Source organism: Dryobates pubescens, chromosome 14 (genome assembly GCF_014839835.1).
Source record: "Dryobates pubescens isolate bDryPub1 chromosome 14, bDryPub1.pri, whole genome shotgun sequence".
Taxonomy (NCBI): domain Eukaryota; kingdom Metazoa; phylum Chordata; class Aves; order Piciformes; family Picidae; genus Dryobates; species Dryobates pubescens.
The window spans coordinates 10,296,218-10,323,072 of record NC_071625.1 but is presented as its reverse complement, the minus strand read 5'-3'; the positions used below and the strand labels follow the sequence as shown (position 1 = coordinate 10,323,072).

Below are 26,855 nucleotides of genomic sequence, written 5' to 3'. Positions count from 1 at the left end.
CTATAAGACTGTCATAAACAGAGTTCTAAACAGAACAGGAACTTTGGTGGCATCACTAAAAAATAATGCAGAAACAGGTTTATCTCAAACATGGTCACATTTTTCTTTAATAAAACCTTTTTCTTTTTGTCTTTGATAGTATTTATGATTTCCTCTACTGTCAACCCTCATCTGATGTCTGAAAGGATAAGACTCACCAAATAGTATCTGCTTTTGAGCGACTCCCCACCTGAGTCTGAACTATCTTTGCAGTTTTTCTCCATTAACTTGATGACATTTTCCATCCAAACTGGCCACAGTCCCTTACAGATATTCCAGTCTTTCTCCCAGCAGGATAACTTGACTCACTAATTGACAAGGAACTATGTCACGCTCAAGTCCTACTCCTTCCTTCACAAGGAGGAGATCAGTGCTACTGCCTATTTTCCTTCTATAAAAACTCCCAGAAGGATTACTCTAGGCACATTATAGCCTTCTACTGTATGCAAGGGACTTGCACTTGGATGTGCTATAAACCATGTCAAGCTTTGAAAAACTCTAAGTGGAGATGTAAATACCCAGGCCACTGCTGGGAAAGAGATGTCCACCAATGACAATTAACAGGTGTTCTGAGCGAGCGGCCAGTCTACACCAGCTGGGCTGGTTTTTGGGATTTAAGCTGACAGAAAAAAATCAACACAAAAATCTCTTGAATGGCATTTTCATTTAAGCCACCTATTATATGCACATCTACATTGCTCAAGCATTTATATACTGATAAAGAATATTGCTCATTTTACCATGATCGCCAACAAAGATGACATTGACACATCGATGTAATTTCAACTGTTTCAGTCCATCCATTAGTTGTCCTACTGTTTTGTCAATCTCTCTCAGGGGATTCACCATCATCTGTATAAATATGCAGAAAGGAAAGAAGTGAATTCTGTCATTGAAGGGTTCTCACTTCTTTTACGAGTGGAGGTCCTTTGGCACAACTCCGATAGGATAACCATCTAGGTCAAGAGGCAAAGCCTTGGCTGAGCTGTTACACCTACAATCATTGTACCAATTCCTTTTCTCTATCCACATTATTATTTCATCACGAGAAAGCCCTGCTGAGGTGTTGACAGAAGACAGCAGAAGATCTTTAGGGTTGATGCTAAGCATCCCATGGACACATGTACACTTGGGAAAACAAAGTATGTATGTTAGAAAAACGCATGTGACACTGGGGTTCAGTTTGTTTCTTATAGGTAAACAGCAGTGCTTTTAAAAGGCTATTTTATGTGGGTGGTTCAGTCAAAACATTAACACAAAATTAAGCTTTGGGTTTAGGATTCATATGCCAAATCACTTAATGAAATTGACTTCAAAGGACATCTGATGCTAGGATGACAACACGCAAGTCATTTGAGTAGCACATGGGGCTCAGAGGAAGCATTCTTCACCTTCAAAGCCAAGAGTTTCCAACATCTCAAATGGCAGTTTTGGCAAAACTGTTGACAGGCCCCAGAAGACATGGATACAGTACTGTGATTTCTTCATGCAAGTTTCCTTCTCAGTGAGCAACAAAACAGAAAACACTAAGATACCTTCACAGGACTGTGTTTTCAGCTACAAGCAAATGCAACATTTTTTACCAGATGGCAGAGAGAAGGGAAGCATTTTAAAGAAAGCTTTTAGGCAGAGGACACAGATTTTGTTTTGCTTTGAGAAGAAAACATTTCTTGTCGCTATATGCCAACCTCCTCGTCAGACGGCTGTTTGATTTGGCTGGTCCAAGTATCCACAACAAAACATGCTCCCAGTGACAAACAAAATGCTAACAAGTTTTGGATGAGATCAAACTAGGTTTGGGCAGAATTTTCTGAGAAGAAAAAAAAACAACACCCAACTTCATGTTAGTGTAACCCAGAAAGAGATGGTTCAGAAATTCTCCCTCTGCCTGACCCACTAATCTGCAGTTGTGGGACAACACAAGATTCAGGACATTAAATTGCCGGTTGCTTCTCAGACTGTGCATCACAGACAAGAATGGATGTTGAAAGAGCCTGATAGGTTGTAAGATGAGGTAGGGAATGTCATCCCCCATGTGGCACTATAAATACACAGAGAAGCAGCTCGTGAGAGATGGAATCGTGGTGGAGAATAGGAAGAACAGTTCCTGCAACATATGGAAGTGGCTCAGGCGAGCAGTGAAAATTTGAAGTACTTTAATTCAGGAAAGCATAAGCAGGCAGTTTAATTAAATCTTTGAAACATTTGGAATTTAGGGGGGGAAATGGTTTCAGCATTCCTCTGCTCTCAAAGAATTTCTTTGACAAAGGGGAATTCCATTTTTATGAAACTCTCTGTATAAAATCCATCACATAAGGAAGTACAACTTTTGCTCTGAATCCAAAGCTTATTCAAGGAAGCTGGAAATCCAGATGGATTCCCCACTAATGTTTACTTCTGTCAGCAGACTTCACACTTCTTATAAAATAAAAAAATTAAAAGAGAAAAAAAAATAACAAAAAAGAAGTTCACAGTATTCCCAGAGATATCAAGGATTCCTGAGTGATGGCAATTGGGTTTAGCTACCCTCTTCATCAATTCAATCAGTAAACTTGCAGAGACATGCAAGAACCTGTAAGAAGGTCAATATAAATGAAAAATCCTGGGTTTAGAAGTGTACAAATCCCACACAGAAAACCAACACACACAAAAAAAATCAATCCCTTCAGCTTTGCACTTTTCACTACTTGACTGTGTTCAAAGCAGCTCTTAGAAAGGCCCTCATGACTACTTCTTCATCTCATTTTGTTCTGTCTCACTTCAGGTTTAAAATTCATCTGTCTCTTATTATTCTACATAATGCTCAAGCTCTTGCAGTCTAAGGCTGGCTGTAGGTGGAATATTCAAGTGAGCATTTTTTTTGTGTGGACATGCTGCTCTTACAGTTCATGTTCTTTCCCAAATGCAACTTCCAAAGACTTATTGGTAAAAACCTTAACACTCCTGCATATACTTTTACCTACTGTTGGTATCAAGACTTTGAAGGCTGAATGGAAACATTTTGTATTTCAGGGTATATGGATCTCTAAGACAGTGTAACAATAGCAAGTTGGTAATATGGTGTGTGGAACTGGAACTCATGGACGTGGTTTGGTTTTGACCCGTCAGTGCTGGGTCAAAGGTCAGACTGGATGATCTTGAAGGTCTCTTCCAAATATATTCTGTGATTCTGTATCACATCCCATGATCTCAGACACAGAGACCACAATTGGATTATCTCTTCAGTTTCCTTTAGAACGAGTTTGATTAGAAAGAAGAAAGAATTTCACTTCATCCTTTTAAAACAAAAATGGTAGTATCCAGCCTGTACTATATTCCACTGCTCTCAACACCAAAAGATTAACTTGTAGATATGATGGGAACTAAAAACAGTAGGATTTTGTGTGTGTGAAGTAATACTGATAAATTTTCACAGCTGACTTAGCAGGAAGAGCTCTTTAGGAGTAAGTGCGAGGTACTTTTTGACCACAGAAAGAAAGGAAAAGGAGAAAAAAAACCCGAGTCACATATGGTCACATCAGTCAGAATGTTATAAACTATCTACTACAGGCCAGAAGGGTATAATTTAGATTGACAAATGAGTAATAGCAATGCCATCCACAGCAGTTATTGGTTCTCCTCTCTGGCAAATCTATGCTAAAAATTCTCTGGAAAATTCCTGTTTTCTTATACCTGATCATTTGCGTTGTCTCTGTCTACCACAACTTTACACTTAAATAATTGGTCTCAAAAGTGCCATTTGAACTTGAATCACACAAGCCCAAAACCACCCCCCAGGAAAAAAGCTATTGAGACAAGTTATGTATAGTCCCTTTTTGGATATAGTGAAGTGCCAAGGCTTTTGTTGAAAGCTTATAGGAGAAACAGTTGTTTATTTGAATAGTTATTCAATTAAGTTTTTGGAATGAAAATAATACTGAAGTGGTCTATAACCTTTCCCAGGGTGTGTGCTAGTGCCAGCAGGAAAAGGCAGTACACTAAGGAATACCACTTTCCTCTATTTGTCCCCTTTCCTAGGAAAGCAATTTACATTTGTCCTTATCCTTGTGAAAACAGACTTCTGCATCATTCCTAGCACAAATAAAATGTTCAGAAATCAGGTAAAAAAGAATCCCCTCCCTTCCAATGTCAGAAATTGGCTAAAAAATACAGTTTTAATTTGTTTTCTTTTTTAGAAGCTATTTTCCTTTTAGATTTTATGAGCCACATTTTCAGGACTTTTACAAAACCATCAATGTAGAATTGCAAATAATCACCTGGCTGGGGTGCAAGAGAAGCTACAACATATTGCAGAACTTGTAATAGCTCAGACAAGCCAGCACCACCAGGGATTTACCTGGCATTGCTTTTAGCTGATGGCTGGATTTAAAAATATAAAGAGATGCATTATAAAGATGACTTTCCCTAACACAAGCAGAGTCTGAAACAAGAAAAACATAGCTCCCAAAAGACTTGGTCTGGTTTGGCTGCTTTCCTTTGGGTCCTTCAGTACATTTACAGAAGTTTTGTCTGCAAAATCCCAACCTGAAGCATGGAGCAAACTCCCAAGTTGAGAAAAGTAAAGCTGGAGCAGTGCCTGCAAGGCGGCACTGCCATCATAACATTTTGGAACATATGGAAACTTACGTTCTTCCGACGAGCCTCCGCAGAATATTGATCCACTCTATGTACTTTTCTTCTTCTTTTCATTGGAGCTGCAACTGGTCTTTCCTGTCTCCTCTTAGGAGGAAGCTTTCTCTTAGGTGTCTTAGGCGTAGTAAGAGAGGAGCCATAACTACTCTCCTGTACTGGCAGGGAGAGATGTCTGGACTCAGAAAAAAAGCCTGTCTCAACTCACATAAGATAGTAAAGCTACTTGTGCCAGATAATACTGAAGCATAAAGCTGTGGCCTTTTCAAAAATGTAAGCTTTGGGACAATTTAGAATTTGGCTACTTTAAGGATGAATCCACCAAATTGTACTGAAAGCAGAACAGCAGCTATGAGAGCAGACAGTATAAAAGCAAATTAAATTGGTGCTTCAGAAAATATCCTGGGCTTCTGGTTTTCAAAATATATAATTATATGGGGAGGTTTGTTGATCAAATAGTAATCCATTAATGTTATCAAAATGTAAGTAACCTTAATTTCAATTTAAGTACCATTAATTGCATACAATTTAATGAGTATCTGGGGTAGATTGATGGTAGAATCACAACTTTTCGTTCAGTTGACAGTTTCAGTACCAGAGCCTGTTCAGTCCAAATGGCTTTCTTGCAAGGTTTCCCACACCTAACGCTTGGCAGAATCAGTCACACCAGGCACCCATCATCAGTAGCATTAGCAGGTGCCACCATGGTGTGCCAGGCCATACACCCCACTGAAATCACCAGCAGGGGACTGCAGGTCTGCAGGGCAAAACTATGAAAGTGTGACTCAGCACGGAGCTTCTACTCTTCACATCCCACATCAGCTATGCAGGGCTACCCTGCTACCTGCCTTACTGCCAGCTTTATGGGCAATTTGAGAATTTGCTTTCCTAGCACTTTCACTGCAGCATCTTATGGAGTAATGTTATTGTTCATAAATGCACAAATATCCAGGATAGAAGGGGGAATGGGGGGTGGGGAATGTGTGATATAACTGGAAAAAAACTACTATTCCATTACTCAGCTTGCTCATAATTTTAAACTGTACCACCCTCACTGACTCTAACACAAGTCACAGGCTCTTGGCACCGCTCAGGATTGCATGTGAAGTGCTGAGAGATGATGCCTACTGGGCAGCACATGATATGTTGTGTATAAGGGAACATGCTGAATGGGCTTGAGGAGAGTTGGAGATTTATGGTGTTATTTAACCTCTACGTACTCAGGCAGCTTCTCACAGCTGGTTCAGTTACAGAGCTATGTAAACAGGGAAGGGAAGGAAGGGGATGTTACCATCTGCCATGCTGTTTCATTGCTTCCAAGGCAAGCAGCTGGAAAGGAGATTCTAGTCCAGTCTCATTCGTCTCTCTCCAGAAAGGCATTTTAATAAAGCAGCACCAAAGTTTTCTGTTTTTAAAATGCTTCAAGCTTTGTGCAGTCCTGATGAGAGGAGCAGCAGGAAAAGGAAGGATTCTCATTTTACTGTCTCTGAATCAGCTCAGACAAAGCTCTACAATGCCAGAAACACACGAGCGCAGGAGACCCAAGGTCTGAATACTGAAAATGGCCGTCTCAAGACAGCGTGTTAGAGGAGCAGCAGGAATGGCTTAGCAGTGCCAGGTTTTGATGTGTTTTACAGCTCTTATTGTAGTACATTTCTAGAATTTGTTTATGTTTTGGGGTTTTTTTAAAAGTTAGCTAGGAGATAAAAAAGAAAAAACAAAAATAAAAGCCAAGTTCTCATTAACCAGCCAAATCTTAGTCTTGCTTAAGAAGAGTCAGAATAGAGTTATGGAGGAGGGAAACGAATCCCTCCCCACTTACAGAAGGGAACTGTAACATCACAAGGGGAACTAGCCAGCCAAAGCTCTGCTTCTTGACCCAGATGGACCAACCTACCGGAGTTCAACTGCAGAAGCACAGAGCAGGGGAAAACAAAAATAAAAGATGCAGAAGTAAAATCAAGAGCAAGCACATATTTGATAAAGTCACAGAGCTACTCCTGGAAATGTAATGAAATCACTGGAATGCTTCCTGAGAAATTCACTCATGTCTCACCTTAAAACCTGAAACTAAAGTGAAATGAACAAACAAAACCCAAAAAGGAAACCCCAAAACCTAGATAGCAACTCGTTTACACTGAAATTCACAATGTTAGAACACATGCAAAGCCTAGTGCTCAGTGGCCATAACCTGTGTTCCATCTATTTCAACAACACTGGCAATTCACCAATAAAGCTTAAATGCATCTAAGTCCTTTTATTTCTAGCTTTTAAGACACTCTGTTCATCAGCTGTTGTGTATGTCCTGTGAGGCTGTAAGTGCCATCTTTTGAAATCTGGAAACTGAAAAATGATCAGTAATGGATGCCATTAGACCTTTAAGAACATACATTTAAAATACATTTTGAACATTGTTTGGTATAACAAGTTCTAGTAAACATTCAGTTTTCTCTAAGAGATATCTATCAGATTTGGACATTTTCAAGGTATAAAACTATTCTTCAGCCTACTAAATGCAGCAAGAAAACTCCTCACACTTCAAATAGCTTCTTCACCTTTTGAAAGAAGAAATGAGAAGCCCATCTTAAATACAACACAGAATTGTGGAGAGTTTGCTTTTGAACACTACTGTCTGGCTGATCTGCCTTTGCATGAAGGAAAATTAAATGGTCAATACTAGTCCAAATGTCTATCTGCTGCCAGCTGTATGCAAGAAAAGAATGATTCCATGGGTAGGTCATGCTCTCAGTACCAGGGAATCAGCTGAAAGGGATCCCTTTGAGAATCCACTTTCTTCCTGGCTGGTTTACGGAAACTGAATCGGTCCTAAAAATTATATTGAGAACAGTGTCACAAAACCACAAAACCCCCAATAATTCTTAGCTTTTCTCTCCTACAGCCAGGCCCATAGCAAATCTCAGCATCTGCACACTCACACAGCTGTATCCATTTATTTAAATTTCCATTCACAAAGTTCTGTCTGCTGTTTGAACTGCAAGCCAATACATCCCCATCTGCTAACTTGTCTGTTCTCAATTTGCTAAAAATCAATGTCAGGCTCTTCTTGTGTTCAACACAAATGGCATAAATCCATTAGTAAAACTTTCATAAGCTATTGATTCAAACTTACTAAGAGCCTAAGCACTGATTTGCAATTGGAGGCAAATCTTCAGGTAACCATTCATATGAATCCCCCAAAATAAGAGCCTTCGGGGCCTTTTTGCTTGGATAATGACATTTCCTATAATGATACAATTACACTTCACTTTTCTCATAGTTATATTTAACCTGAAACTAGATTACCACATTCGATGCTAAACTAGCTTGTTAAAGTCCACAATTCAAAGAACAAATTAAATGCCATCACTTCGCATTCTCCGTTAAGTCCATGGAAAGAGCCCCACAACTCTGTTCAGAAGGAAGTGGCTGTCTACAGATAAATAGAATTAGAGTTGTCAGTCACAACCCACACATATTGCTCTTAACAATTCAATAAGAGAAACTGTAAAGCAGCTTTGAATCAGAGTGCTCTAATTCCCAACACCTTGCTTGACTGAGTCAGACGTTTCTCCTGCTCTCCGCCAAATGGCAATATGGAGACATACCAATGCCTGTCAATTTAGCAAGAGCGTTGGCAGATTTTAACCACTGCTTATCCAGAAAAAGGATTACTTCTTCCTATCCAGCATGGTGTTGCAGTGCTGGTTTGGAATAATTCCTCATATCCACTGCTCTGAGACTGTGGCTTAAACTGCTACAGATGCAGTGTTGCTGACAAAGAAGTTCATAACTACCTCAAGCTTAGTTAAACAGCCCAGATAACTCAAACGTATTAAAAAAAATAATAAAATGAATACTGCTTCTCTTTGATCTCCTCACCAGTAAAGAACAGGTATCAAATGAATCCTAAACAAGAAACTACTGATGTTTACTTGGCTGCTTGAGAAGATTTGTAGCACCTACAAAAGGGAGGTATCGGAAACACCTTCAGGTTTTGAAGATCTGCATACATTTGTTTAGGTCTCTTCCAACCTTAGTGATACTGATACTGATACTCTTTAAAAGCCATGCATGAAAGTCTCGTGATGGCAGGCATACATTTGCACTGAAACTAGAAGACCTTTGCCAGATGTCAGAGATCATCAGGGGTGCTAGATCTCAGCTGCCCGAAGTAGTAGGATATTCGGGTGCAGAATTATCTTTACCTCCCCACAAATCCCAGGCAAGTGCATAGCCTTTTAATTTCTTGCAACCTAGACAGTGTTGGCAGAGAAGCAGTACTCCTTAGACCCAGTCAGATATCCAAAGCTCAAAGAAGGGGTTAAACCACAGTAGGCTTTTTACACAGAATTTTTCCTTAAAATACCTCACAGTACTTCAAAACTTTTTCCAAACTCAACAGTGGGGTCCTGTGGGAACAGTACTGGCCAAGCTTTCAGAACCCCTGCAGGGCCTATGTGAAAATGGAAATAGCAGCTTTTTACAGCTCATGACAGATTGGAATTACTTCAGCTACTGCAGGCTGTCAGCTCTAGAGAAAGCTTTTTCTTCTCTGCATTTTTTGGGGGTATTTTATGCATTATATTTTTATTACTTTTAAGAAGGATAAACTGGCAGACAGAAGTGAAATTATGCTGCTGAACTCAAATATACTTCTGTCCTTGCCAGATAAGTCTTTCCATTTGCATTATCACATCACACAGAGAAATAACCTCCTGAAAGGCACAGGCAGTTCCTTCTCTCAGAAGCGACTCTCACATGATAAATCTGTTAGACAGTAACTTTGCTTTCTCTGGCAGTGGGGAAGCATGCTGCACAAATGAGTGAAAAAAGTTACTAAAAAATAATACTCCTGAGCAGTGGCAATAATTCCAAAATGTATTTGAGACACAGAAGAAGAAGAGTGCAGAAGAAAATCTGCACTAACCTCTGAGTTGAAAGGACCGTATCTGTGGCCAGCAGCATCTGGTTGCTCAGAGTAGAAAGCATAAACATACGGCCTGAAAGAAAGAAAGAAAGGTCTTGTTTAGGACAGCTTTCCTTTGACAACAACAAAAAAAACCCCAGACCTGTAAGGTCAAGCCAAATCAAGTCAACCTTTCAATGAGAGTTGGCTTTATGGAAAAGGAGCTGTTCCTCAGTCATATGTTTCCATGATGTGATTAAGCAATTAGTTGTTCTACAGTTTTATTAAATCCAAGAACACATGCAGGGAGGCACATGGGGTACCATCTGAGGACACATGCTCTTTCTAAGTCTTGCAGGAGAGATCAAAACAGCAGCTCGCCTGAGCATTGCAGCCAGCAGCATGTGGGAACTACCACATACTCCTAATTAAAGTCTTAACATTTTCTCAGTCTTCAAGGTCCAGTTCTGCAACTTCCATTGCCTGTAGGGTTGTTAAACCATATTAGACTCAGTGGGATAAGGACAATCCAAGTTAATCCACGTAACCAAATATTTTTTTGAGATGAAGCAAACTCACACCATACATTTATTGAGAAGAATCAGAATGCTGATGGCTAAAAGCTGAGATTAAAAGAGGAAACACCAACATGGAAACCTAAGCACAAACTCTGAGCAAATCCTCAAGCCAGTGAGAGTGTGCAACAAACAAGCAGATAGCAATAAGTGAAGTACCTTTCATTGTCTGGAAGGGTTAGCCACTGCAGTATTGTTAATATTCTGCGCTCATGGGGGATGACACTGGAACCAAAAAATAGAAAAATATACTTCTTTATCATAGAATAAAAGCAGTATCAACAAAGCCTGGCTATGAACTGATTCTAACATAATTCACATCAATCACAACAACAGTATTTGCTTTTAGTATGCTGTATATTCTTTCTTGCTTGATACTAGCTCTTATTTTACAAACAGTATCACTTCAGATGTGCTGCATGTCCACACACTCCAAAAGAAAGGATTAAAAGTTTGTAACTGGAGTCAGAACTCAAAGCAGTAAATCTAGCTGTTCTAAACAGGAGTAAATGAAGATCCATTCTGATAATTTTAACCCAGATGAACTTTTGTTGCACACAGTGGTGCTGCCATTGGATAGCTGGCATGAGTAAAAACCATTGAATTGCTCATGTCAGGTTTAAACTACTGCCCTGGTAGCCTTGAAGATACCAGCAAAGTTCATGCTGACTTAATAGTAACCAAGCTGAGGACTAGGCTGGTGTAAAACAAAACAGAGCCATCTGAAACACCAGGTTATCAGCACAGCGGCTTGTACAACTTTGACAGCTTTTCACTCTGCAGAACAGACTCATCCTATTTCACTGCTTGCATGCTGAGTCTTCTTACTTGGCTACTGAGGCCAAGTTCATACCATGGAAATGACTAACCTTATAAACAGCTGCTAAAGTCCCAAATATCTCATCTCAGGAAAGCTCTACAGGTTAGTTGTTTTATAACTAGGTGTTATATAATTAGTTCAGATTCCACAGATTTCAACAGCAGAATCCTAAGGCAGGAATCAAATACAATCATCTTGGATTCACTGTGCTGGACTGAATTCAGCACTCTTTAGAAACGTCTGACAGAGAAATAGAGATACCAACAGCCATTATGAAACAAGTTAGCTTTGAATGCCTTGTAGAACAACAGTGGTCTTTAGTCTCCAGCTATGTAAGGAACTTTTGGTAGTAAAACAACTATAAAAATAAGAATTCATGTTAACATTTGCAAAGAAGGCATTCTCATAAACCAGAATTGTAATCTTGGCTATTGTCCAATTTTCAATTTTTATTAATTGTGTAATGGGGGGGGGTGGGGAATAATCCATTATTTCAATTAAGAATTTGTAACATTTCTGTTTTCCTAAGGTAGTTTGCTGAAAACTCTGCCCAAAAGCAGTTTGTGCCTAATTAAACAATGCACCTTTAAGGCGTATAGGTTTCATTCGTACATAAAGTCTCAGTCTCTTACTATTGTAATTCACATAACATATCCTTGGCAACATTCCATATTTTATATCCCCAAGCATGCATTGGGCAGGGTGTTTATGGCAACAATGCAGTTGTAGAGCTCAGGAATCAGGAGTCACCAACATTGGAGGTGTTTAGGAGGAGACTGGATAGGGTGCTTGGTTGCATGGTTTAGTTGATTAGGTGGTGTTGGATGCGATGATCTCGAAGGTCTCTTCCAACCTGATTTATTCTATCCTATCCTATCCTATTCTATTCTATTCTATCCTATTCTATCCTATCCTATCCTATTCTATTCTAATTTCTTTGTTTTATAGAGCACTGGACTGGAGCTTTATCAGATGTCTTCTAAGCCTAAGGCTATCAACAGCATTGTACATGGTATATTTTATTATTCCCTCCATATGTTGTATGATATTTAGAGTAGCAAAACTGGTAATTCCTAGTGCAATCACACACACACAAAAAAGAGGCAAACCCCCTTACTACTTCAGCCTTGACAGTTTGCCCAGGGTCTTTGCTCCTGCAATCCTGACACTAAAATGAAAGAGAGCTCGATGCACACAAATTCTTCAGAACTCAGAAATGATAGAAATAATTCTTTCTCAGTTAGGAAAATCTCTCAGTTAGGATAAGGGAAAATAACTTGGAACCATTAAACAAAAGAAGAAACAGCAAAGATCGTCCAGGCTGTCTTTATGGAAAGGGAAGTTGGACATGTCACTGATGGGTCAGCCTGGATTGTAAAATGCATGAGTCAGTCAGACTGTTGAGACAATTCAGCTGTTAATGTCAGATAACACAAGAGGACAAGAAGAGCCTTCCACAGACTCTTGGAGGACTAGGAAAATTGCTAGCAATACTAAAGAGGCAAAACAACACGCTGTGACATGAAAGAAAGCAATCTTTTGCAGAGTCACACATCTCCTCCAACAACTGCTAAAATGTTGCATGAGTATAGAACTTAGAGCAGCAAACTCCAGCATCAGCTCTACTTATCAGAAACAGTGCACACAAGAAACAAGGGAGGGTTACAGGTGTGGTTTCCAGGCTACCAAATGCTTAGAGTAAGGAAAACAACTTAATCACTTGGAACAAATTAATTCTGAATTATTATCACAAATCTCAAAAAAAACCCCAAACCCAGGACACTTACACAGACCAGAAGAACGTGCCAGCTTTCACTCCTTGCTTGGCTGCAGTAATCCAAATCTAATGAGGAAAATGTAAGAGGATTATAAGGTGCTCAGATCTTTAATGACCCTCTCTAGTCAAAAGAAAATGTTTTCGAGACACATTCTTCCACTCTGAGCCTAGAAGTGAAAGTTGCAACTTTCAGCTTACATCCCCAATTTGAGCATGTGGAGTGACAAACCTAAATGAATTCTGCAGAACTGGACCAGTCACTCTGCTGCAGATTTTCACCCCTCCTAAATCTGTTTTAAAGTATTAAAATTCCTGGCTCAGGAATTTCTCCAGTATTCCATTTATTTTCCAAAAACCAGCCATTACTGGCCTGAGCCTTTTATTGTTCAACTTTTGGAGGATAATCAGGTATGAAAGAACATGGCTGAGCACTAATCAGTGTCTGCATAAATGTCTTTCTTTTTCCATATTCTACCACTAGCAGCCTTCAACAAAAGATGTGTTAGAAAAGAGTACACAAAAAAAGGGCACAGATGAGTGAGCAGGGATACAAAGAAAGCAGAGAGGGACACCTTCCTCTATAAGAACTTTTTGAGATCACCTGAAGTAGTGATTGATGGAAATGGTGGAAGCAATCTCTAAGAATGTTTCAATTTTTTCCCCCAGTCCCTCAAACCTCCTATTTTTCTGCCTCTAAATCAGTTTGCAGCACAAAGTTCCACAATGTAGCCACACACTGCCCGAGTGTGTTTTCATATTTGTTTGGTTTATACCTGCTAGCTTCACTGGGGCTAGGGTGCTCTTCTCATGCTTTGAAAACAGGTTATCAGAGCTTTCTTTTCCAGTTTCTCTACAAATATCCATGACATTCCCCTCTAGTTCTGTTTGAGCAAGAGTAGCCTTGGCTGGTTTGATCTTCCTCTAATGAAAACCATACCACAGCCATGGTTATCCTCATTACCCTTTTCTCTCTCTTTCCCTTCACTCACTCTCCTTTATATATATATATACACACACACGTGTGTGTGTGTGTGTGTGTGTATATATATATATTTATATAGACATACAACTCAGGGGAATGAAAATGACCAAATATCAGAAAGGTCCACAATCAAGGAAACCAAACAATATGAGTTTGCAGCCCTATAGAACTAACTTTCTCTTGCAAGGAACTATCCAAATTATCTCAAAACTAATTTCAAAAGTGGTAATGGCTTAAAGGACAGCATTATGTATACAAGGAGATTATTTGTCCCATTATTTACACACACTGGTATTTATATCAGTTAAGCCAAAATGTAGTTCCCTTACCTAATAACTGCAAAATCTTTGGTTTACTTTAAATCAACTTTTTGACAATACACTCAAGGGCCCTCTACCCTCCAACAGACATTTATAACCTGTCACCTGGCCATGCATTATTCAAATGTTATGCCTGAATTATTCATCTATCAGTCTTAATTGAAATAAATTTAGCAGAGTCTGATGAAAGATCATTTGCTGCACACCAAGGCAGCAGTTAAATTTAGGTACTGTAATATTATTTATGAGAAAACTATCCATGTTTGCCTTTCTCTCATCTTCTGCTCTTCCAAAGCTTACTGAACTCCTTCCAGTCAAACTAGAATCACAGCTATGAGAGATCGTTTGTTTTCATCATATTCTAACTTCTTGGTAATGTATCCTCTTTTTCAGGGAAGAATATATCCATGGTAACTCTGTAGAAATTGTGGTTTACTGAATAAATACAAGAGTAAGGAGCAGAACATCCACATATATGCATTCCATCCTACTCTGCTTTCAGAAGCTTCTCCTTGAGAGTCTTATTTCAGAGTTGGTTTATACTAATCTGTGCTTAACCTGCTACCAAACAGGGAGTCCTTCAAGCAACCCCTCCAGCCTCTGCAGACCCAGTCTCACACTAGCACTGGGGGTTGCAGGATGACAATGAGAAGATGATGAGGCAGCAAAGTAACTCATCCAAAAAAAGAAAAGGAAAAAAAAAAAAGTCCTTGAATTTGTATTGGAATTTGGCTTTGAACTGTTGAATAACAGAGATACTGTTTTCAAGTGCTCATAGAATATTAGCTCTGAAAGGACAGGACGCAGGTAAACAGGATTGATGAGGAAGTGTGCCTACAATCAATCCACTAATCAGGTCACCGAGCCCATACATAGCAGAGGTATGACTGCAATGCAAGGATGCATCCACAGGCTCATTTGTGTCATCTAAATCAGCACAGGGTATAGAGCTCCTGCCTGGACCCAGTGTCTAACTAAGGAAAGAACTACTCCATGTTCTTTGGTGGTTCATGGGCTTCCCAGGTGAGAAAGGGCCCACATTTAAAGCAATTACATTTTTCTTTGTGGATTTATACCTGGAGTGAAACTCTGTCATGGCAAAGAAATGAGGTCAAATACAAATTCAGCATGAGGAGTGTCAGCTCCACTGCTGTCATGCTCTTTGGTCTTGCTGTACTTGGAAAACCATTGTTCCTACAGAGCTACTGTAGATTTATTTTTCTTTGAACGTGTTTGTGTTCCAGCAAAGTTTAAATATTTTGCAGATATCATTGGGAAGGTACCAACAAACTAAGTCCAGGGAATTCAGTATTTGTATTTTACCATCTGTTAACTCCAGTTTGACTTTCTAGCGCTTTGGCTTACACAGGTCCTAGTGGTCTAGCCTGCCTGGTTGACCAAATCAGACCAGTCAAGTTCTACCCTCAGCGACTGAAGCTGTCCTCTGCTGCTCCTGACTGTTAGCACTGCTGAAATCACCCATGACCTATTTTAGGTAATGATTTTAAACATGTGCCAAAAGGCAGTCTCTCTTTGGCCAAGCAAGTAAAACAGTAGTCATCCTGACAGATTAATAAGTAAGCCTTACATACATTGCCAAAGTACCCAGCATGCCTGCAAGAAGGCGGTAGCTACTTTTTAATCCTGTCAAGCACAGAGTGAGCTTCATGAATGCCATGTGAAGACAGTGTGAACACCTTTCTGAACCAGGAGTAATGCAAGTAAATGGACTTTGCTTCTAGTTGCATATTCCTAAGCGACCAGTCTTGCAGACTAACAGGAGTAGGCTGTCAGTTGGTGTAGGATAGAAAAAAAAACTTAGCTGATGCCCTCTCAACCTTGTCCATACACAGCAACTGGTAGTAGAAGGGAGTAAGGCTTATTGTTCCCTTTCCTCTGCAGGTTAAGAGTCGGTCTTAAAATTAATTCTAGATGTTCCAGTACTCAGCATGTAAATGCAATGCATTATATATGCCCCATGGCTGATCACATCCATTCAGGTCACTTATCATAAAGCTTGCTGTTAGGCCTTGCAAGGTCAGTACCATTTGTGAGCTTATGCAATTTATTTGTCATGTGTAAGTAGCTTTTAACTGTTAGTATGTTAGAATTTTGTAGTCAGTAGTTTAACTATGCCAGATGTGCACCCCTGCTTTGCATACAGGACAAGCCTTTATTGTATTGCAACCATCAGTTGAACTGATTTGCTTATGCAGAGGGGAGGGGAATAACTATTTTAAGCTAAAAATCAAAGATTAACCACTGTCTTCATACAATGCCAATTAAAGAATATCTAGCTTTTCCAATGCAAAAGGACTTGTTCAATTATGGATCCAAAGATTCGGTCCTGGTACACTGGCAAATATCTCCAGAAATAACACAGAGGTGTTTTCAGAAGTATATGAAACATACTCTGCAAGTTGAATCACTGTCATTTTTATATCCTATGTGTTCAATGATTACCATTCTTCTCCTTTATTTATGGGTGAAAATAGACAGGCTAATAGGTTAGGAGGCAATGCCATATGGCACATAAAAGCCCTAAGTTCTTGTGCTAGAGACATTTGCACACAGATACTACATACAGAGTTAATCAATTTGGCTGCTGAACTGTCTTTGAAAACCCACACAGACAGTGAGGCAACTCCCTACTTTTAAACTTCCATTAATAAGTATGACCCCATAACTCTGAAAAGCCTACTTTGTACTTGTTGCACTAAGGAAGGACCAGCAGCAGCACATCTCAGATGAGGGCTAACAGGCGGCACAGCTCTGAAGTTGGATCCTGCCAAACTGCGCAAAGATGCTCCCGCTCACCAACCAGGGAAAAAGATTTGTGTCAAGAGCAGAGGAAGCATGTATACCCACTGCAGCCAACAGCTGGTAATGCAGGAATGGGAAACCACTTCCATGCAGAGGCAAAGGTGGGAAAAGGGAAAACAGCATTTCTCAGGTAAAGAAATATGTACAAGATTGGTGCAAGCATGCAGAATTTTCCTCTCTGGAGATATTCAAAACTTGCCTGGATGTGTTCCTCTGTAATCTGGTGTAGGTGATCCTACTCTGGCAGGGGGGTTGGACTGGATGATTGTTTGAGGTCCCTTCCAGCCCCTCAAATTCTGTGAACTAATAGCAGGGTGGTGGGAAAGATCGCATTCCTGCAGCATTTGCCATTTGTCCTGCCAACAAGGTAAAAAGTGGAGTAGTCCCTTCCACACTCCTTGCCCTCCAACAAGACACAAATTACATAGTTGGGGCTATTCAGTCTGGAGAGAAGAAGGCTCTGAGGAAAATTTATTGTGGCCTTCCAGTATCTGAAGGGGGCTACAAGAAAGCTGGTGAGGGACTCTTTAGGGTGTCAGGGGGAACAGAACAAAACTCGAAATAGGTAGATTGCATGTTGGGAAGAAGTTCTTCACCTTGAGGGTGGTGAGACACTGGAACAGGTTGCCCAGGGAGGTGGTGGAAGCCTCACACCTGGAAGCTTTTAAGGCCAGGCTGGATGTGGCTCTGAGCAACCTAATCTAGGGTGAGGTGTCCCTGCCCATGGCACAAGGGTTGGAAGTGGATGATCATTGGTGTCCCTTCCAACCCTGACAATTCTGTGATATCACAGCCTTGACAACCAAACATTGCCTTCTTACCCAGACAGAAAATTTTGGTACACAGAGTCTATTAAATAATGAGACATACTCAAAGAACCTTGTTGCTTTTTCATAGCTCCAGAGAGAGACCAAAGGAGATACTTGTAAAAAGTTACAGACGTGCCTTCTTCTGCTTCCTCCATCAATCTACAAAGTGATTGCAAAATGCATTCATGACAAAAAGGCAGATGACAGCTTTCTGCAGAGCCTGGGCTCCTACAGACTTACCTATCCTGCCAATGTCAGACTGAGAAGGCAAGCAAATGAAAATAAGTGCTTTCTGTAATCACTAGGTAGTCAAAATCAACAAGATTCCAATAAACAGAGAAAAAAAAAACCACCCCGAAAAACAATTTATCCCAAAGATCCATTGAGAACATGGAACTTAGATGATAGCAGGAATATCCAGTTGAGATGTGTAGTGATGATGAGTAGCATCTACAGGCAGTTTGCAAACTGTTAAGACAGCTTCATGACATGCTGTGACTTATCCAGGAATGTCATGACCCTTTTAAAGGATTATCTCAGCATCTCAAGCTGGGTCCTTTTTGAGTGCTGCATTTTCTTTACAAGGCTAATAGAGAAAATGAAGCCTCATGCAAGGTGCCCTAAAAAAATATATTCATTTTAAAAGTAATTAATTTCTGAGAAGGGAAGCATCCTTGCACCCAAACCCCAGTCCAAGCTGGGTTAAATTTCTGAAGGAGCCTACCTGTCCCTATTAACCACAGGCTGGCAGTTTTACATCTGTTGTATTCTGACCTTGGGGAAGCCAATGGATTATTTCTAAGGATCATGAAAGATCACTAAAAAAAAGCAACATATTGTCTACAGTGTAAGCTTAAACTCACAACAGCAAATCAAGATATGGAAAACTACTGCTTAACTTAAGAAAAAGGCAGCTGGCCTTTGCTTTAAGTGCTTAAAATTACTTGGGATGAAAACAAAGTCTCAGTGTCATGAAAAATAGTTTCTCCCTTGTGAGCACGGGCGCTGATGCTCACCATTTCTGTGAGATGCTGTAGCAGTACAAGGAGTGGTTTTGCAGCTGTTTCCTCTCAAACACTTTTGTTTTGAATACAAGGTGGTTTTAAGGCTATGTAATAAATCAATGTTGTGTGCTAAATCAGAGACTGGATTTCAGGAAGTCCCACAACCAGCTCAAAAGGCTGTCAGCGACCCTCTCCCTCTTTCTTCATTTCCTAATGCTATTACAATTAATATCTCATAATTCCTGGTGTAGAACATTCAGCCTTTCATCTGCCAAATTCCCCTGATGTCCTCGCTAATCTGCCTGTTTTCCAGCAAGATGCTGAGCATTAGAACAAGTAATTCAAAAAGAAGAAAAACAAACAATGCCAAAGCCTCACATTTGGACAACACTATATACAATAAACCAGTTTCCAGGAGCAAGACATTTATTTCAGAGATTATGAAAATTAGATTTTATTCTCTTCTAGGCAGTTTTAACTTTAATAGGATGCTGGGGGTCCCTGAAACTTTGTCTATCTTCTTGGGTGGAAAACAAACAGTAATCTCCAATTCTGTGCAAACCAAATGCCATGCTGCAGTTGTTTGAGCACTCCAACTTGAGACCCAAGTTCTGAAAAGCAGCAGATGAATCTGCAACGTGACAGGCTAGATTTCTGTGATATGCAGACCAGACTTCCCTTCCACCTCCCTTAATTCTACTGCCCTGTCTCTCAACAGCCAGCGGTTTTGGCAGCATGCGTCAATGCGATTTTGAGAGGCAATTCTAAAGAGGAGAGAGAAATGGGCTGTGTCTAACCCATAGGTAGATGGAGATCACTTTTTTCTTAGAAAAATTTGCAATTCTGTTATAGAATGCACAAATTTCCCATTTGCAGAGAGACTATCATTTATATGACATAGTACATACCACCTCATTAACCCAGCTACTATGCCCACTCCATCAAGTTGCTAAACTTACATAATAAGTAGAGTTACAGCCCTTCCTGTACACATTTGTTTCCATTTAGGAAGACATTTCCAGTTTATTACATTGTTTGTGTGTTTTTCCTTTTTAACACTTCAGCTGGTTTATTTTATCATCCTTATTTGTGTATGCAACACTCCCCCTCTCCTCTGAGGATTTCATCCAACATATGGTCATCCACTGTTGTGTAACTTCCTTGAACTCTTCTCAGCTGACATTTTTCATGACCCTTATTTACAAGCCAGAAACAAAATTTACTTCTCTGAGGCAGCATAGGCTTTTCCAATGGTGGGTGTGGGAATTACAAATGTTCTTCACTCAGCTCAGCAGGTGATGAAGTATTTATAGGCTTATATTGTACTTTAGAAGTATAGTTTAATACAGAGACATTTGTACAGTCCCCAACAGCTAGCTCCCCACAAACTCTTACCTGATTGTGATTAAGGTAAGATGCACAATTAAATTTGCAATGCATAATGTTGCTTAACAAATTGTCACACTGCAGTTAAGCCACAATACTGTCTATGGCTGCAGCAGGCACACTTTGTTAGCTGCATGATGCTGGCTGTAGCTGAGGAGGAAAGGGTTACCTGCTGCTGCCTTTTCACTGCTCCTAGTTTTGATCCTGCTTCTTTGCTTACATCTAGAAGGATAATAGCTAGACACATTACTCACTCTCACCTCTCCATGTAACCGGTGTTAAAAGCTAACCCAGGTCATAGCTGGGCAAGGGAGTGAGTGACTGCACTCACTGTTACACCAAGAGCACACCAAGAGCACAAATGCCTCACTGTGGCTCGGCTACAGCCAGACACATCTGCCAGTCACACATCTGCCTGCAGCTCCAAATTATCTTGTCTTGCATTTGTTGCAGACTAAAACCACATGCAGACAAGTAACACACGCACTTGCTAAGCCTAAAACCATCTGAGTAACTTCCTGCAGTCTCTAGGGATATTTCCATTTTAAGAGATTTAGGGGATGACACTGATCACTTTAGCAAACAGCAATGACAGACTGTTGTGCTCTCAAACCCCTTCCAATTTCCCCATCTCTATCACCTCATTTTTTTGTGGTGTTACCCGGTCAGACTGCTCAAGGAGCTTTTAAACTAAGCAACCAGTGCGATGAAATGTGCATGTACCTTTGCTGCATTCATGTAAAACTTATTAATTTAAGACCACTTTTGTTGGCAAAGCAAGTGACCACAGCATGCAATAACAGGAGTAGCAGAAGCAAGGGGACCTTCCTAATTGGAGTAACACAAGAGGCCATTTCCTTGCCTAGAATTCAGACCTGGAGAAACCAAAGTCCAACACTAGTCTGAGAAAGAGGACCTACTTCAGCCACTGCTGCTGTCCTCAAGGCAGAAATTAATTCACAGCTGTCTACAGCCTCTGCAGCAAGTCAGGTAACAGCCATCACTTGTGGACACAACAAATAATAATTATGAAGTTGTGCCATGCTGTGATGACAGAACATTCATACTGAAACAGCCACAAGAATATTACTGGGATGGAGACCTAAGAAACCCATAATGAAAAGGAAACATTATGCCACAGAGAAGAAAATATAGTGTTAAACTGTTGACTAAAATGAGGGGTTTTTTTCCCTAGCTATGTCTAATTTATACTTATCAACACAAGCACCTTTCCATAATCAATGGCTTTATTATTCTGAAAAGCCAATTCCACCTCAAAATGTAACATTAAATTGATAGACACAGGGCCAGCCAGGGCAGGGGGTGAGGGAAATTAGGTACAAATTGTTCACAGATGCCTTTCTTTTTTTGTTTTTAATTATTATTACTGGCTATGTCCCACAGCACAGGGGGAGGGGAAGAGAGGGAGAAGGGAAGAAGGAGGGAATATGAAACTTACTGGTTGACCTCCCCACCATCTGTGATTGAATTTCTCTCGCCCTCGAAGACTGAAGCTGGCATCAAACACTGGGTCATACATCGAATTGCCAACGATTCCATGTGATTCAGGATAGAGTCCCTTTGTGCAGAAGTAAATCAGTCAGTGAAATCCCACACATTCAGTTCTTCACAGCTATCTGCAGATACCACTACATAATTTCAAAACAGATCTCTTTGTAACTGCACACCAGAGAAGGTTTTAACTCGAAGATAAGCTTATTAAAACTGGCTGCAGTAACAAAAGCAGTAGGAGATGACTGAATTGTGCTAAAAAGCATGAAGACTCATGTTACTCAATACTTTAAGTTACTTTCACACTGGCTAAATTTTAGTTTGAGGCCATCTAAAGTAAGCAAAATTTTATGAAAAGAAGATTGATTTGAACTTTCAGTTCCTCTTCATGAGCTGGCCTTTCTGGAAACAGTAATTCATTCTCTGGTTGCAAGAGTAACACTTAGCATTTCCATTCTGTGTTTTATCTTCAGCAGAACCTCTGTGAGATAAGAGGTTTTTTTCCCCAAGAAAAATAAGGCAAGTCAACCAAAGCTATGGTTTACAACATAATTTGTCTAGCAGTAAAGGCAATTTAAGAAACTTCTGTTCTTGTCCCTTTCTCTTAGCTCTCTCTCATTCCCAGCTATTCTGTTTCCCCATTCCCTCTTTTCCCATTTACCATTTGTACACAGGCTACATGGAAAAAGGAAAGGGGGTGGGGAGGGGTGGACAGGTGCTGGTAAGGAGCACCTTAACCCAACTTTGAGAGCATTGTCACTGTCACACAGGAGCATCTGCATGCCAGGGTGGAGAAAGCCTGACCACCAGCCATGCCACTGGAGTGCAGAGGTGATGGTTTGTTTTACTGCAGGGCCAAAACAGCATCCAGACACACTAAGCAGCTGTAAATTGCAAGTCAGCTGCTAAGTCAGCCCCAATGACTTCAGCTACTCCAATGAAGGAACAACTGTTGGTTGTATTCTGGGCAGGGGTGGTTTTATTCCCCCTAGGAAAAAAATGTGACCTGTAATTACACAGCAGCACAAAGAACTGTGAAAGTAGATGTAAGCAAGCACAGAGAAGCTGTAAACCTGTACAGTGGCGAATTTCTGAGATAATCTATATCTCAGAAATTCACAATACTGAAGAAAATACATAAATTAAGAGTGAGAAGGATTGACAGTGAGGCTGTTCTGTTAAAAGGAAAAAAAAATGTTAAAAAATAAAAATCTTACTTCCCACAACCTGTGTTTCTACTGCAGTGCAACACTTTTATCACCAAAAATCCTTCCCAGGAACTTACAGTAGCAAGGGTGTACAAGTTGGGGAAGGTTTTTGTAGGGTAGACAGGTCTCATGTAAGGAGAATGTGTTCCACAAGATCCTGAAAAAAATCAATAGTGAACACAAACATTAGGAAGTGAAGCTCTCCGAGAGGAAAAATAGAAACAAAGGAAGCAATTTGCTGGGACTCTGCTGCAGAAACTGGTTAAAATATAACCAATTTACATGAACCTTCTGCTGCTTTGAATTGGCAGGTTTCCCCATGGGACAGTAGTAAATCCACTCACGCACTCTTTGCACTTCACAATAAACAACTGAAATGATGCAGCCAGAGAACTGCAGAACCTTAGACTGTTAGGCTACTGTTATGTACTGTTAGACTATGCATTTCCTTAGAGTGTTTTCTCTTCTGAACTAGCTTCCTTCCAGAGTCCAGACTCATTAGAAGTATCTTGATAAGTAAAATAACATGAGAAAATGCAGGCTGATTTTCAGTAACAAATAAACTAAAGCTGCGGTTTCACAATGGGCTTTGCCCACAGCCTCCTGATCACAGGATCATTTAGGTTAGAGAAGGCCTTTACCATAGATGGCTACACAAACAGGAGGATCAACACTTCTGAAGGTGAGTGCAGGGCTGCCCATCATTAGGGCATGTCCCCAGCCAGTTTCCACACAGTCACTACTTGTGGATCAAGTGGAGTATTTCATGGGCGCTTCCTAACTAGCCTTTCAGAGTGCAGGAGACCTATCAGGTACTGAAGATGTGTTTCTTGTTGATAAAACCACCTGAAGGTCACTGGTCCTAAGCGACATTCCCCAAAGCAGCAGCTCTCTCCCTACACTGCTGTATGCTTTCAAGGAACTAGGTAATGCTACCCAAACCAAAGGAGACTTCTGCCTTTTCCCTCTTGTGGAAAAAAAAGACTTAATCTTTGTTAGGCTTTCAGGTGGAGTAGCTCAGCATTTGGTGAAGCTCTTCTGCCCACCAGTTCTATGCTGACTTCTGTTGCTCAACAAACAATGAAAAGCAAGAGACTGTCTTTCATTTATTTTAAGAAAACAGATGCACTCACTCAGTTTTTCAATATTGGGCATGACCTTGCTCCCTTTCTTCATATATGATGCACGGAAGCCGTCAACAGAGAAGATGATCAAAGGAGGACGAACAAAGCTAAAAGTAAAAGCAGTAGGAATGTAAAGCAGTGCTTCCTTTTTTCCTCCTCTCTCCACTTGCTCACTGACACTCCAAAGAATCTGAAGTACAGTTACTGAATATGCTGCATGTCTATAATTATTTTGTTTACTTAAGAGATGAACACAAATCAATAATCTTCACACTACTAACATCCAGTCTTCACTCATGGTCAGTGAGAGGGCTGAGCTCCAGCATAAAAGATACCTTCCCTGAGCAGCTAAAAGCACATGGCTTGAAAGTGCAAGTCCTTATAGATGAAAAACTAGACAAAAACAGTATTCATGAGCACCCACACTAGCATATAATCTGTAGTTAAAAACCCTATCTCATGACAGCTGGTTTTCTTACTTCACAAACAGAAGTCCATGTGGCATTTTGAGTGATCTCTGAGAGGTAGAGCTCATTCTCACATGCTAAAATAACAACACATGTTACTTTATTATACTTTCATTTACTACTGCTACTGAGAGTAGCATCTATCCTAAGAAGGTAGATGTGTATCCTGGACAGACACAGTTGGGTTTTGATGTTAGTTACCTGCTGCAGGTATATGGAGCCATCACTATCACTAGGACAAGCAGGGGCTCCTATCTCCTCCTAATAGCACAGACTGAGCTGCAATGCAACACAGCAACTGAACAGACGTTTACCTTTAAGGATAATAGTGAGCTAAGTGATTCCAAAAGTGCTTACTTTCTCAATGATATTCATGTGCTCAAATACCTCACCAAATCAAGCCTGTATCCTATTGCAATTTAGAAATCCTTTCATTTAGGAAAATCACAGTAAAAATACAAAATTCAACTGAAAAAAATAACAATCCTGAACTGTGTTCACTTATGGCTCAACCTCAGTTTTATTGAACTCAGAAAAACCTAAACCTTTCCACTGACTTCAAGGAGGTGTGGTTATCTTCCTCATGTGTGCAAGTGAAGCAGGCAAATCTATCTTTGATCAAGTGATCAAACACCAGGAGTTCAAGTTCACATATCATACACTGCACTACTCAGCCGGAAACTCAAAGGCAAAAGTTTTACAATATTATCAGCCTAATTGTACAAATGGTGAAGCACTGGAAAGCATCCAGTCCACTGCCATTCAGCCTGTGTGACAGGGACAGTACAGGAATGTGGTGTTCAGAAGCCCAGGGCAGAGCTGGAGACCATCGGCCTTGCTGCAGTTAGCTTTGCAATTGGGTACGAAACACTTACCCTGCGGGACATTCAGGAGTCTTTATCTCTTCACAGTCATCATCCACCCAGTGGGTTTCTCCTACCAGAAAATTCACATTGGAGTTTCAGAAAATAAATAAATAAATAAAATTATGTGGACACAGGCACAGGTTTCACAAAAATAAAGTTTAGTTCCAGTCAAGAGGCTGCCCTGTCATACTTCCCATGAACAATGAGCAGGTCTTTTGACAAAGCTGAACAAATGACCTGGTTACATTCCATTCAACAAGAACATCCAAACTAGCACTCCTAGAAATGGATCTTAAAACCAGACTTAAGTGTCCTTTTGATTGCAGGAGACAGTGGTAACACTTTAGGCACAGTAGGCATATATTTGAATTTTCTTCAATGCATCAAAACCAGGTAGTGCTGGTTCTGGCTGTGAATTTCCACCTTCCACCCCACCAGCTCTGATGTCTCCAAGAGCTTGTTCAGCTGGCTAAAGACACAAAACAAAACTCACTCTGGGGAAGAAAAACAACTCTAAATAGTTTCCAGCTGGTTAGAGAGCTGATCAGCTCATGGATCAGGTAAGACTCAGACACAGATAAAGCATTAATACTCTCTGAACTAGGTTAGTTAAAATTACTTCATGTAATCAAGTATTTTAGAGTTTTCACTGCTGCAAGCTTACTATAGAGTGGCTCATGACTTGCACTTTCACGGGTCAATTGAAAAACAAATTATTAACTAATCAGGTGCACTTCCTGAACCTGGCACTATTAAAGGAACTGCAGCTCAATTAGAATGAAATGGGGGGGGAGGAGGGGGGAAGGGGGAGAAGGGGAAGTGGGGTAAGTGCCATGGAAAAGATCTACAGGAAATGTGTCCTGCAGCAATTTCAATTGACCATGACAGGAGGTGGAAGAACAATTTCCAAGGCGAGGGGGGTGGGGGGAAGAAAACACAACACACTGTTCTCAGACAGGCAAAAAAATGAATGAAGAGGAAACACTGTTCTCACATAAAGCTTACTGCTGTCAAAGTGACAGGGTCATTGAGATAATTTGTTATTAGCCAATTAAAGATTACATATGTTAAAGCTGGAGGCATAGACATCCCTCTGTCTTGAGCCTTGTAAGAGGGAGCTCACCAAAAAAGCAAGTACTGAAGACTATCCCAGTATTTAAGTAGTCTCAGCTTGGAGGTTCTTTCGTAAAGTGGAGAAAATAATCTATGGGACTTGCTGTAAGATAAGTATTTGGTTTGGATTCCCAACAGCAAAACTCAGCTAGAAAAAAAGCACCCATTGTCAGTGTACTGGTTTGGACCATAAGCATTTTCTGAACATATGCAGTTGGCCAAAATGGTGGGGAGGAAAAATTTTCAAACTGTAAGCCTCCCACCAGTGAAGTTAATGAATGAACCAAACAAACACACACAAAAAAACCCCCACAACCATCTGAGGTACAATAGTGAGAAATTTCAGAGCTCATTACCAAGGATTGGAAGACCTGCTCCTGATGTGAAACACATTACATGATGCAGAAGATCAGCATAGAGCATGAAAATTAAGCCTTCACAGCCCATCCACCCACAAGCCAGTCCAGGCTGTACTGCAGCCATGGTTTGTCTAGA

General features: G+C 40.4%; 1 protein-coding gene across 3 annotated transcripts in view; it reads right to left on the bottom strand.

The window, feature by feature from the left end:
* The window catches only part of ENPP2 (ectonucleotide pyrophosphatase/phosphodiesterase 2), a 56,876-nt gene that overhangs the window by 21,073 nt on the left and 8,948 nt on the right, over positions 1-26,855 (bottom strand). For all 3 annotated transcript variants that reach the window (XM_054167316.1, XM_009905778.2, XM_054167317.1), the window contains exons 5-12: positions 25,257-25,317; positions 23,924-24,021; positions 22,868-22,947; positions 21,530-21,649; positions 12,757-12,812; positions 10,309-10,374; positions 9,596-9,668; positions 780-891 (exon numbers count right to left, since the gene is read on the bottom strand). In XM_054167316.1, coding sequence (XP_054023291.1) covers positions 780-891; positions 9,596-9,668; positions 10,309-10,374; positions 12,757-12,812; positions 21,530-21,649; positions 22,868-22,947; positions 23,924-24,021; positions 25,257-25,317 — 666 coding nt within the window. The remainder of the gene's footprint in view (positions 1-779; positions 892-9,595; positions 9,669-10,308; positions 10,375-12,756; positions 12,813-21,529; positions 21,650-22,867; positions 22,948-23,923; positions 24,022-25,256; positions 25,318-26,855) is intronic.